This window comes from Ilyonectria robusta (genome assembly GCF_021365365.1).
Source record: "Ilyonectria robusta strain PMI_751 chromosome Unknown BGZ61scaffold_2, whole genome shotgun sequence".
In the NCBI taxonomy this organism is placed as follows: domain Eukaryota; kingdom Fungi; phylum Ascomycota; class Sordariomycetes; order Hypocreales; family Nectriaceae; genus Ilyonectria; species Ilyonectria robusta.
In genome coordinates, this window is record NW_025764436.1 from 397,353 (window position 1) to 410,721 (window position 13,369).

At 52.8% G+C, this 13,369-nt stretch overlaps 4 protein-coding genes across 4 annotated transcripts; 2 read left to right on the forward strand and 2 right to left on the reverse strand.

The window, feature by feature from the left end:
- Positions 1-264: 264 nt before the first annotated feature.
- On the forward strand, positions 265-3,989 carry BGZ61DRAFT_341331 (chitin synthase-domain-containing protein; the record flags this gene model as incomplete). The annotated part of the gene is made up of 2 exons (XM_046239394.1): positions 265-3,499; positions 3,556-3,989. The coding sequence occupies 2 exons, from the start codon at positions 265-267 to the stop codon at positions 3,987-3,989; spliced, it is 3,669 nt and encodes a 1,222-aa protein (XP_046110288.1).
- A 1,176-nt stretch (positions 3,990-5,165) lies between these two features.
- On the reverse strand, positions 5,166-8,277 carry BGZ61DRAFT_339400 (kinase-like domain-containing protein; the record flags this gene model as incomplete). Its single annotated transcript, XM_046239225.1, has 4 exons — positions 5,166-5,693; positions 5,746-7,390; positions 7,443-7,891; positions 7,942-8,277. 4 exons carry the CDS (start codon positions 8,275-8,277, stop codon positions 5,166-5,168), a joined length of 2,958 nt encoding a protein of 985 aa, XP_046110289.1.
- A 1,724-nt stretch (positions 8,278-10,001) lies between these two features.
- Positions 10,002-10,699, forward strand: BGZ61DRAFT_526573 (OPA3 domain protein; the record flags this gene model as incomplete). Its single annotated transcript, XM_046252977.1, has 2 exons — positions 10,002-10,067; positions 10,127-10,699. 2 exons carry the CDS (start codon positions 10,002-10,004, stop codon positions 10,697-10,699), a joined length of 639 nt encoding a protein of 212 aa, XP_046110290.1.
- A 341-nt stretch (positions 10,700-11,040) lies between these two features.
- BGZ61DRAFT_440374 (uncharacterized protein) lies at positions 11,041-12,906 on the reverse strand. The gene has a single exon (XM_046244475.1). The coding sequence runs from the start codon at positions 12,808-12,810 to the stop codon at positions 11,242-11,244; it is 1,569 nt and encodes a 522-aa protein (XP_046110291.1). The 5' UTR covers positions 12,811-12,906; the 3' UTR covers positions 11,041-11,241.
- Between the last annotated feature and the right edge of the window lie 463 nt (positions 12,907-13,369).

The following is a 13,369-nucleotide window of genomic DNA, read 5'->3' on the forward strand; positions in this document are numbered from 1 at the left end:
TCGACGGACCTTTCCTTTGCCCGACTGTTTTGTTGCTTCAATCCTCGTCAATTTGTCGTCGCCTGGCGCTGCTCGACGTCGCGTGGTTGTTTGCATGAATCGTCCCTTCCCATTCCCGATCGGAATCATCCTCGACGCCCTGGCTTCATCCATCCCCTTTGCCTCTTTGTGTCGACCAAAGGGTGAAGTCTCCCTCCGCTCTCTCCGCCCTGGCCCTCGTGTTTCTGCCGCGATTTTCCTGACTCTAACACACATTCCAGGGCCATGTCTCTCCCCGAACGGCCGGGCGCGAGTCCGACATACGATCAGCGCAATGTCTACCGGAACTCCCCCTCGAGGCGATCGCGCCCTGCTGACGTCGAGGCTGGTGGCTATCACCCCGTAGGAGAACAACATCAACGTGGGAAATCTGCCTCTTCCTTCGCTGACACCATCGGTCCTAATTCCAATACAGAGAGTATGCCTCTGTCACCAACCAGCCCTCCGGGCCACTCGAGGCACGGTAGCAGCTCCGCCCAGCCTGTCTCGCGGAAGAGAAGTCTGATTCGACCTGAGAGGAACAGAATCGACGAGGGCCACCGCAACTATCACTACCACAAGCATGCCGCCCATGCCGCTCACATGAACGTCCTCCCGTCCTCGACGGGTAATGACCCCATCCTCGAGGACTTGGAAGGTTCGACAGAACGCTCCGGCTCCAACCTCAACGAAAATGCTTCCCAAAACTCGCCCCATGGCTCACAACGACGGCAAGTGAGCGGAGACCAGGAAAAGGGAAGAGCCCGTGGTAATTCTCGAGCTAAGCCTAGCCGTACCAAATCGGGCAAGATTACAAAGAAGACGAAGCATAAGAGCAAGCAGATTGAGGAGAAGCTCCGCCCACCCAGTTTCTGGAACGTATACTGTGCCATCATTACCTTCTGGTCACCTAGTTTCATCATGAAGTGCTGCGGCATGCCCACCCGAGCGCAACAGCGAGCTTGGAGAGAGAAGATGGGTCTGATCAGTATCATTCTGTTCATGATGGGCTTCGTCGGTTTCTTGACCTTTGGCTTCACTGCGGTTGTTTGCAGTTCCCCTCCCGAGCGACTTCGCGTCAACAAGGTTGGTTCTGGGTACATGATCTTCCACGGCGTTGCCTACGATCTTTCGACGTCCCACCATCCCGCCGCCGAAGGAATCCCCCTGCGATCCGATGGACTGGGTGCCAACGTCCTCTACGATCTTCCCGAAAAGCACGGCGGACAAGATGGCAGCTTTCTGTTCCAGAACGTCAATGGCAAGTGTAAGGGTTTGATCACCCTTGCAGAGGGCTCTGACGTTCCGACCAACAGCGATAAGGATCTTGCCTGGTATTACCCTTGCACAACCTTCAACCAGGACGGCTCGTCAAAGGTCAACACAACGATTCCCTACTACCTTGGCTATGCTTGTCACACCACTCTGGACTCGAGAAACGCCTTCTACCTCGACCTGACCGGTTCCGCCGACGTCTACTTTAGCTGGGCCGATATTAAGAACACCTCGCGCAATCTGATTGTCTACTCCGGACACGTCTTGGATCTTGATCTCCTGAACTGGTTCAACACGAGCCAAGTCGTCATTCCTGATCGCATGAAGGAACTCAGGGACACAGATTCCGATGTGAATAAGGCTATCCGCGGCCGCGACGTCACCCGAATGTTTCAGTCGTCCGATGACAAGCAGTATGCTCAGTGCTTCGAGGAAATCATCAAAGTCGGCTCCGTTGACACTGAAACCGTTGGCTGCATTGCCTCCAAGGTTGTTTTGTACTGTGCCCTTGTTTTGATTCTGGCCGTTGTTGGTGCCCGTTTCTTCCTGGCCGTCATCTTCCAGTGGTTCATCTCCAGTAAATATGCTGCGGCCAAGACTTCTCAGAGTTCTGATCGCCGAAAGCGCAACCGCCAGATCGAGGACTGGTCCGACGACATCTACCGAGCTCCCGTCAGATTGCCTGGCGACATTGGAAGCACCGTTGCGGGATCATCTGACCGAACTAGCAAGCGCGGATCTTTCCTCCCTACCACCTCACGATTCTCGACTGTCGCTGGTGCCGAGCGGGCACCGGCCCAGCGCCGTGTGCCCACGACCATGGCCAGCCAAGGTGCCTCTAGCCAGCTCCTCCAACCCGGTTCAATTTACAAGCAAGGCAACGACAGTCGTGCCAGTTTCCTCCGATCGGACCCGTATGCTACCAGCGCCCCTACGGATGGCCCTGGTCCTGCTGGTTTCATCCATGACTCTGTTGTTCCCCAACCTCCGTCGGACTGGATGCCTTGGGGTTTCCCCTTGGCTCATACGATGTGCCTGGTCACCGCCTATTCCGAAGGAGAAGAAGGTATTCGAACAACCCTGAACTCGATTGCCACCACCGACTACCCGAACAGCCACAAGGTTATTGTTGTTATTTGCGATGGTATCATCAAGGGCAAAGGAGAGAAGTTTTCAACTCCGGACGTTTGCTTGGGCATGCTTAAGGACCACTCTATCCCACCTGACATGGTTGAGCCCTTCTCCTACGTCGCCGTTGCCAGCGGCTCCAAGCGACACAACATGGCTAAGATTTACTGCGGTTTCTACGATTATGGTACTGCCTCTCAGATTCCTACGGATCGACAGCAGCGAGTGCCCATGATGGTTGTGGTCAAGTGTGGAACTCCCGACGAGGCTAGCCAGTCTAAGCCCGGTAACCGAGGAAAGCGAGACAGTCAGATCATTCTCATGTCCTTCCTCCAGAAGGTCATGTTCGATGAGCGAATGACTGAGCTCGAGTACGAAATGTTCAATGGACTATGGAAGGTTACTGGAATATCGCCCGATTACTATGAAATTATTCTCATGGTTGATGCCGATACAAAGGTTTTCCCCGACAGTTTGACGCACATGGTTTCCGCTATGGTTAAGGATCCCGATATCATGGGTCTCTGCGGCGAGACGAAGATTGCCAACAAGCGCGAAAGCTGGGTTACTGCTATCCAGGTGTTCGAGTACTTTGTCTCTCACCACCTTGCCAAGTCCTTCGAGTCCGTCTTCGGTGGTGTCACCTGTTTGCCCGGTTGCTTCTGCATGTACCGCATCAAGGCGCCCAAGGGAGCCCAGAATTATTGGGTGCCCATTCTGGCGAATCCCGATATTGTCGAGCATTACTCAGAGAATGTGGTCGAAACGTTGCACGAGAAGAACTTGTATCTCCTCGGCGAGGATCGATTCTTGACGACGCTGATGCTGCGGACGTTCCCCAAGCGAAAACAGGTCTTCGTCCCCCAGGCTGTGTGCAAAACGACGGTGCCCGAAAAGTTCATGGTTCTCCTTTCTCAGCGACGTCGCTGGATCAACTCCACCATCCACAATCTTATGGAGCTGGTCCTGGTCCGTGATCTTTGTGGTACCTTCTGCTTCAGTATGCAATTCGTCATCTTTATCGAACTCGTTGGTACCCTTGTCCTCCCTGCCGCTCTCGCCTTCACTATCTACGTTGGTAAGTAACACCGATCACCTTTTTATGAATGTTGGAGTTGCTAACGCCTGATATAGTTGTGACGTCAATTGTGAACTCACCGCCACAGATCATTCCCTTAGTTCTCCTGGCCCTCATTCTAGGTCTCCCCGGTCTTCTTGTCGTTATTACCGCTCACTCATGGTCCTACATCGTTTGGATGTTGATCTACCTGATGGCCCTACCGATTTGGAACTTTGCTCTGCCAACGTATGCCTTCTGGAAGTTTGACGACTTCTCATGGGGTGACACCCGAAAGACGGCTGGAGAAAAGACCAAGAAGGCCGGCCTTGAGTATGAGGGAGAGTTCGACAGCAGTAAGATCACCATGAAGCGCTGGGCCGAGTTCGAGCGCGACAAGCGATCCAAGAACGGCTACTGGGGCTCCCGCGAGAACGTCGTCGGTGGCGGAGGCAGCTGGACGAGCCCTCCTGGTCATCAGTATAATGAGGAGTACTACTCGGATGCTTGAATATTTGGCGCCACGGGACATGGTTCACGGCATGATGGTTCAAAAACAAGGGAGTTAGGTTGAATAAGGACACCCGCACACACGAACACATAAACGCATATGTAATATGGAGAGGCTTCTTAAGATGTTGTTTCATTTTCTAATCTGGGTGTATGCCCGAGTCTGAGATCACTTGGAGTGATCGTGCTCGTTGTGTCGGAGAGGCATTGGAAGGCGTCGATTCTTCAACGAGTGCTTTTGTACATAGAATAATTGGTTGTTCTCAAGCGCGAATACTATTTGCGTACTGTTACATGGTTTTTACATGATTACTGTCTTCCAAAATGGCGCCTCAGGCTGTGAGACGCAAACATTTTCCGGCTAGCTTTAGTGATATTCTTCAAGTCAGGAATGTGTCTGTTTGTTACAAGCATGGCGGCATAGACGCCTGTGTGTGTGTACGTGGGCTCGATGACTGTTCGAGCGACACCACCCTTGACAAACCAACAGGGTCCTCCGTATATTAGACATAATCTGCTCTGTTTGTGTGCAACTGAGACAATTAAGTGCGCTAGTCTATAACACGGTTCAATGGAGGCTGCTTGCCCTGATTTCGATGAAACAATCCTCTCAATGATTGGTATTTTGAACGCCATCATATTCAACAGTCTTGTGTTACGTATCGACTCTACTAACAACCTTACTGCTAGACCCGTCGTCTAAGGCTTGTGCGTCTCGTTGGGATGGGCTGGTTGTAAGTGAAATCAATGCAGTTGATGCCATCTCCACTGACAGAGGAGATGGCTGTCAACTGATAAAGATGGATGTCGCGGGTCCCGAACGAAATGCAGAGCCATTTCGATGTTCCCACTTCATCCACAGACTGAAAAATCTCACAGACACAGGTTTGCATATGCTTCTGTTAGCTAGCCACCCACAGTCAAGCACGAATAGCACAAGCAACTCCAAAATAGTGACGTGATAATCATTACGGTCTCGCCAAAGACCAACAACATAAAAAGTAAGTAGCCCAAGCCCCTATAACCCTCATTGCGCCGTGCAGAATATTCCAGCAATACCGGCTGGCTGCGGCAAATCCACTGTCTAGATGGAAGTGCACCCTTGCTCATTGGGCCGTGCAAGAAGAACAAATGAATAAAACAACGCCTCGCTCTCATCTAGAAAAGCCCGCGAGCTTCATCGCTTCGCAGGATCGACGTCCTCGCCCAGCTCCCACGGCCTACGTGGGTCGACGTACGTGGACAGTCGCTGATCGCCCCATCGGGATCCAACCGTTACCCAGACGTGCTTCTGGGGAGCGTTCGCGCCAATGGTCTCTCGGAAACCGCCCCATCGAAGACGGCCCTCCCGGCTCATATCACTGTTGCCCATACCGCCATTTGTCACCCATTCCTTGACCACGTCCTTGACGAAGGAGATTTTCCGGCGGAAGTCGTTCGCGGCAGGGATGCCCTGTAGTTCCGGGTCAATATCTGGCCTCCTCCTCGTGGTGCTTGTGCGGCTTGGACGAGCCGCCGTTGGCTTAGACTGGAAGTTCAACAGAGTCTGTAGAGGGTACGAGAGCATCGCACGATCGTCCAAGGCAGCGGCTCCAATTGTGCCAGTCGCAGCAAGTCTCTCAGCAGCATCCTGTGGGAGGTGCCAGAAGTGACACCAGGTACCTGTCGAATCGATGACGATCTTGGTATGATCCGGGAAGTTGAACTGTATTCTGTTAGTGTCTTTTCGATTATCGAGTGTGATTCAATTAACGTACTTGAAGGTGACCATCACAGAAGACCCAGCATCCGACGTCTCCAAATCGTTGGTAGAAAGTCACAAGTTCGGCCACGGTGCCCTTCCGCCCTGGGGACATGGCACCAATCGCGTCGGTCTCTTCAATCGGCACGAAATCGTCCCTCCCGTAAGCAATCATGTAGTTGGCGAATTTCTTCCAAAGAATGATTCTCTCCCTCTTCCGGTGCTGGAAGATGTCCCTGCCAGGCTGCATCTTGCCCGCGGTGCCATCCTCATTCACCGCCACCCGGAAATGTTCAGGAGAGACCATAACCTCCGAGAGACCCGTCTCACCGTTGTTTTCAAAGAACTTAATAGGTTCAGTCATCGGGAGTGGTTGGCTCCTATCAGAGTAGGATTCATCTTGACGCCTCAAGATATGTCTCTCAGCTCCGCGGATGAATACACCGGCAGGGGGGAGCAGCACTGTTTTGCTGCCGTCCGTCGTTGGAATATCTCGGAGAATGCAGCCCACACTGCCGTCGTTCAAGATGTAACCAAGGCCAAACTTGTTGGTATAGTCAACCCACTTGACTACAACGTGAGGATGAGGTGGCGCCACAGACTTCGAGGAGATGATGGCCATCGTTCGAGAGTTCAGAGCCCGCTCCAGTTCTGCCTGGAGTCGGCGCAATCGATCCAGAATCACATCAGGCTGTGTTCCAGAAATGTCCTTCTGCCGCTCCGAGGGGCTGAAGAGAGTCGCGGGTGGCATAGAGTCCGGCCTTTGCGGCTTTACAGTCGCTACCCTTTCAGGTGGGACCGAGACTTGTCTCTCGGGGGCAACCATTGCCGATCTCGAGGATGGAACATTCGCTCGTGCTGAAGTTCGCATGCTCCTGTAAGTTGACTGGGTGGGTTCTTTTTGAGGAGCCTCCTGTGGCAGTTCCCTTCGTGTCCTCATCCTGACGCTCTGGGATGCCGAGAGTACAGGATCGGCAGCAGGCTTGGGTCGCGAGGCCAAGACGGTAGCTGGGCGGCCTTGAGCTCTTTGCTGGGCGGCGAAACTCTGAGGCGGCTGTCGGAGGAATCCAGCTGGGGCTCTTTGGCTGGCTGAGGATTGATCCGAGGAACCGCCCGCTTGCGAGGAGATGGAGGCCGCGTACCTGGCCTTCATTTGCTGCTGCTCCTTCAACCAATCCTCAAAAGGCCGATAGACAAGGTTTTCCTCAAGAGGGATCATGGGGGTTAGGCCGGCCTTTTCTTCAGCCGCCATTTCCTTCCAAATCTGTGTGTGGATGACCTGGCCTCCACTCCAGGGTCCAACGCAACATTCCCGGCACATGTCCTTCAGGTTCCTGAGCGACTGCGCCTGCAATGAGCTATTCATCCTGGTCACATAAAATTCCTGTCGCTCGGGGGGGATCTCTCGCAGGCGAGGGCTCATTTCCGCCTCATCGGGCATATATCCCGTGGTGAAGAATGGGTGCTGGAGGATCAGATCGGGGTCGGGGCGTTGATCAGCATCCTGGAGCATCGTGGCAACCAGCTCCTTAGCATCCTGGCTGATATATCTCTGTGAATTCTCCATGGTAGGCCACTCATAATCTCTCTCCCTGGCTCGGCGATAAATTTCGTCGGTTGTGGAAGACTGGAAAGGAGGTTTCGAAGTGAACATGGCGTACCTAATAAAGTCAGTTAGCCGTATAAACACGGATCCAGTTCCAAGAGGCTTACATGATGATGCCCAAGCTCCAGATATCGACCATGTGGTCGTGGCCCTTTCTTCCCTTTTCCAGAATCTCGGGAGCGATGTAATTAGGAGTTCCACAGAGGGTGGTTCGGCGAATGGTGTGCATGTCCCTACCAGTCACCAACAAGGCGGCAAGACCAAAGTCGCCAATTTTGGCGTTCATCTGGGAGTCGAGAAAGATGTTTCCCATTTTCAGGTCGCGGTGGATAATCCCCTTGCTGTGCATGTATTTGATAGCGCCAGCAATCTGGACAGAGTAGAAGCGGATCTCGGGCTCTGTCACGCCTTTCCTGCGCTTCACCATATCCATGAGGGAACCGTTAGGGCAGAGCTCGAGAACCAGGTACGTGGACTTTTCGAATGAGAAGGCTCTGAAAAATTGCACGATACTCTTATGCTTCATCTTGGAGTGGATTTGAAGCTCGGTTTGAAACTTGACGACGTTAGGGCTACTCTGATGATCAAATGGATTTTGCGACCTACCTTCTGTTCCATCTTGGGCGGCATGTGGCTCTTGACGATCTTCAGGGCATATCTCTGTTTGGAAGGAAGAAGCTGGCCGTTGTAGCAGATAGCGAAGCCGCCCTTGCCCAGCAACTTTCCGATCTGATATACAGCGCCATCGGGGTGATCAGAGCTGGGGGGCTCGATGACCTCAGGCGGAGGCGGAGGAGGGTGCTCCTTGTCCTTGGCCGCCCTCAGTTGCGCGGCGGTCTTCGTCTTAATGTCGGTGGTTTTGGGCGCTCGCTGGGCATTGGCATCCCTAGGGGACAAAGCCTCCAAGTCAACGCCGCCTCTGGGCGCCAGCCTGTGGGCCATGGTTGCTGGATGGCTTCAATGACCCGGTTCGAACGCTGGGAGAGTCGTTGTGCGAATCAACACCGAAGGGTGGGGATGGCGAATCGCGAGGGTTAGCAACGGCTGCCAGGAGTCGCAAAGGTCGGCCTATTGCAGGGTGTGAGTGAGGTTCTGTCGGTGTCGAGAGCGCGGCGCGTGACAGGTCGAGTTTGATGTTTCTGGTGAGGGTTTCGGGAGGTTGAGGAGGTTGCAGGGGGAAACCGGGACTTACGAGCTCTGAAAAAACAACATGCACGAGGGATGAGAGTGTCGCCAAGCCGCAAGGGAGACAGGAGGGCATTAAGCAATGCTGGAGCCAAGCTGGATGCCACTGCGACGGATAGACGGGGTTAGTAAGTGCTGGAGAGAAGTCGCTGGGCGAGCCACACAAGGGTGAGAGAGAAGGCAGGTTTGTTAGGCCATTGCTCTCCGCTGCGACTGGGAGTGGCTCGTGTGTGTTGGTTTGTGTACTTTCCTGCAGGCGTTGCTGCTGGCAACCGTTTTGCAGCCAATAGAACCCCGGCCGCGTTACTGAACACACCGCTGTAGCCCACTGTCAACACGCCCCACATCACGCCGAGCTGCCCTATGAATCCCTCTGATTCCCGATAACCCATCTTAAATTCACTGGGATTGTCCGAGAATGCGCGTTGGCAATGAGACAGGCGCTTTTTGGTCGATTGGTTTTCAAACAATGTGCATTGATGTGTGTGTGAGCGCGACGTTGGAGATCGTTTCTCGCTGTCACTTTTTCTTGCGTGCTATTGGCCAGCGCAATTGTTCAACCCGTGAACGGTTTCATATCTGTTGAACCCTGAGCGAGCGTGTGACTGTGTGTTCCTGGTTGAGATCTAATCACATTTGGAGCTCATCGCCAAATATTGACTCTCTGCGACGGATTCATGAGGGGTGGTTGCTTTATCCAGATAATCATTGCTGAGCATTCGAATTTCATCTTTATTTCATCCATTGGTCAGCTTCCAGTCCAATACTACAGCATCACCATGACATTGATTCACCTTGCTTTGGTACCTGTGTCTTTGGCACGACTCTATTGATTCTGCTTTTGTGTATCTTCCGCAAATTTGTCTCATGCAAGATTAACCTTTGAATCAAAAGAGTCAGATCATTTCCGCTTCCGCTGTAGTTTAACGGCCATAACGGCCATGCAGTTTATAAGTGACGGTTGATTTCGACTACGACAATCAATATTGTCCCACACCTTGCGAACAATTAAATCCAGTGACTTCTGAGAACTTCAAAAAATACCTTTACTGACTTCTCTCAAAGGGTACGAAGTAATTGCAGCATCGAAAACATCCAATTCGCGTTATACCAGATGTCTGACCTGAGAGCAGCGAGTTGACAAGAGGATGACGTATGCGCACGGGCCACCACGAACACGTCCAGAGCGGAACATCGCGGCATCCGGCACAGGCGGCAGCTAGGCTGGCATCTGAAAGAGTCACGGCGAATGCTCTCTCGTTCCAACCCAATGATCTAGCACTTGGTGAGATCCAAGGCTACCAGCCTGAACAACTTCTGACCCTTCCTCCCGTCCTCGTATACGGCGCGAACTTGGCCGGTCTCGCCTGCTTCCTCAATCTCAATCGGTGGACGTCCTCGAAAACAACCCCACCACGCGAAGACTGGTGCCCAGGCGCTGGGACACAAGAGCCAAGACTTCCAACCGTCCATCCGTCACCATGGTCCCTCTTCCCCTCTTCAAGCTTGCCGCACTGTTTGTGCGGCACGTTTCCAAATATGGCGCGGTATGGCCACTCTCTAGTTCGACGTCTCTGGTGATCGCGTTGCTGACAATTCCGCAAAGAATCAAATAAAGGCTCAGGCCCACGACCACCCCCGGTTTCGAGCGTTTGCGGCCCGATATGGCCAGTCTATACACCAATTGAACATGAAGATGTCGGTCGCCCTATTACGGAACCCTGATGCGGAGAGACGTGCCAAGGAGCGCGCCGAAGCACCCACCGTCCTGACGGAGGAACAGCTGAAGCGGGAGGAGGAGCGCAAGGAGAAGGTTGGCCCCGATGCAGCAAAGAAGCAGGTGCCTTTCCAGAACGTGTGGCGACGCAAATTCCGACCTCTCCCGGAGGCCAAGGCCGTCGATCTCTTTGCCGATGTCATTGGTGACACGTTCATTCTGTCTGTGGCTGGTGCCTTGATCGTGTATGAGTATTGGAAATCGACACAGAAGCCGGATACGACCAAGGAACGCTTTGAAGAGCTCGATCAGAGGTTCGAAGAGCTTAAGAGGAAAGAGGAGGAGCTGGAAGCTGCCGAGGAGAAACAGCGACAGCGGTTCGACAGCTTGGAGGAGGTATTGCGGGCATTGAAGGATCCCAAAACGAAGCAGCCAGTGATCCCAGGTCTGCAGATCTCATGAGAGGAATATTCATGAGCGAGTCATGAGGTTTCCAATCGGATAAATTATTTGGGCAGTAGACGGAGGACATCCACCTTGATGACAGGCACCGCACACTTTGCAAAGCCCGGTTTGTCCACTGGGAGCACGGTGAAGTGCCGGGTTATGTTGGATATGCTCGAGGACCTTATCATTATCTACGTTTAATTGGCTTTCGGCCCTGTACAGTAGCACAGCTCTTCACTTAGACACCACCACACTCCAGGTACGGCATAGGAAAGAGGGCATTTGGGAATCTTCCCACCCCGCCTGTAGCCATTGTTAGGCAAGTCGCCAGGCACAGCAAATAGAGAGATACCATATTCTTTACAGAAACTATTCCATTGATAATAGCTATTCACTGTGAAATCTGCCAGTACACTGAGAGAGGAGCAATCATTCGAGGACAACAAGACTCTGTTCGCCTGTGAAATATCACTGTACTCGCTTACTAGGCCGTTCATGAATGCTGCCAGATGAGTTTGAGCATGCTCAAGACCATACTCATCATCTGTGTCCAGTTCTCACTCGTCGGCAGCGGGTGATTTAGAGGGCAAATAGGGTCTCTCCTCACTCAAGGACCAGGTATCGTATCCAAAGTCTACCCCAACTGACGCAAACAGCTTTTCAAGTGTATCGTCGAATTCGAGTTCCGTATCGCAACGAATTAGCTCAAGGTTGGGAAACTCTGTCGGTTGACGCCGCTTCAAATCCGCGAGGTTAATCAACCCATTCTTGAGTTGGGACCCGTCGGTCTCGACGTGATGTGATATGCGTAGTGACCTGATTGACCTGGGAATGCGTTTGACCAGGGACATGGGGTCATCGAGCTCCAACTCACTGCCATTGTAGATCACATTAGAGCTGATGAACAAATGTTTAAGTGCTTCGAACCCTTTGAGACTGAAAGCAGGCTTGTCGGCGTCGGCGCTGGCGACAATATGTTGCTGGCGGTGATCGAGATGCAGGGACTTCAGAGTCTCCCCATGGTTGTAGTATTCAAGATGCTTCATGGCTTCGCATGGCACAAATTGGTTATAAGCAGGCATTATAGCGACAGGTGAGTTGTAAACCCCAATATCAGCGAAAGCTTCATGCACAAAGGTGCGAAGACGACGAGTGCAGGAGGATAGCAGGATTCGGAGGTGATATTCGGTTATTTGGGACTGCGTGATGCGGAGAGTCGTTAAAGCTGGCAGTGTTGGCGTCGATTCAGCATTCGAGGGGTAGCACAAATGAAGGTTGAGTGTCTCTAGACCCGGTGACAGCTTCAACAGTGGCGAATTCAGCCCATCTATAGTAAGAGTCTTAAGATGCAAGGTAGATAAGTTGAGGGCTGTGAAGGCAGAGTCGACAATTCTCATTTTGGGCCACACGTCGCCGGGTTGGAGGTTGAAGTACTCCAAATTCGGGAGCTGGGCAATCAGCATAGGAACGAGCTCGGCAGCCACTGTCCTAAAGCCCGAGGTAGTAGTGAGGGCTCTATTCCACCTTCGCTGAACCTCGTCGTCGCCGTTGCGTTCCCAGAAACAGTTGAGAAACGAAGTGAAGTGGAGTGGCCAGCGTTTTCTCTCATCACTCGGAGTGGTTACTGCTCGTTGTCTCCAGGCTTCAGGGAGGTTGATTCCCCGAGCATCCGCGGCTTGCATTAGACAAGCTCGGGCATCGTCGATGCTAATAGCATCTAATAGAAAAGGGTGGATGGATACAGTCTTAACCAGGCCGCCGAGGTCAGGTCGCTGTGTGGTAGTCCGCAAAAAAGAAATTAATCGACGGTCCCAGGTGTAACGTTCGTATTGCCAAGAGTTGCCATGGCCTAAGCTGAAATCGTGGTACAGGATAGGTTGGGCAAGGTCCCGGAACTTCCTGGAAACTAGACACAATGAGAAAAGGGTATGGCGGCCTAGAGAGTGCCCGGACGGATCCTGACTCTGATGTCGTCCATCATTGGGGTGTCGTTGGTGATAAAGTTGCTGCAATGTGTAGATTCCGGATGGTTGGTCGTACTCTCCGGAGCAATGAAGGCAAAACTGGGCGAAGACCAGAGCAAGTAGTTCTGGAGATAGAACAGGGAGTATAGGCATGTCCGCCATCTTAGCCTGGGTTGTGGGTTCCTCGTTCAGAGGCTCATAGCTAGCCTCATAGGCGATCTTGGCTGGCGGTGAGTTGCTTGAGGAGAGACGACCAACTGGCCGAGGCTGGGCGTGGCTTGTCACGCACGTGTGTTGCACGTCTAACTGTGGCTGGGAAAAGCGGGTTCCTTAGACGGAAGAACTGGGATTCCTTTGAGCGTTGTGGCGGTGTCGCTCTGGGATGCAACCAACACCATTCATGAGTGTATCCAGCAGCCTCGGAACTGCCGAGCTACCCCAAATCACACCCAAGATGCAATGATGCGGACAGAGTCACCAATGGGAGGGGGGAAGTAGAATAGTGTGGTTTGACTTGTCATCGCTCAGGGGAAGGTTGTCTTGAGGACACTCTGTCAATATGCTGAGCTTGGAGCATCACCTTCAGTGTTGGAAACTCGGCCAACCAGGTCTTTAGACAGGCGCCGGGGCTCTCACGAAGGACTTCATCTGCGGTGACACAGATAGCTAATTGAATCACCGGCGGTTGCAACTCCATTCACAGCTAAACTTCAATGTCACG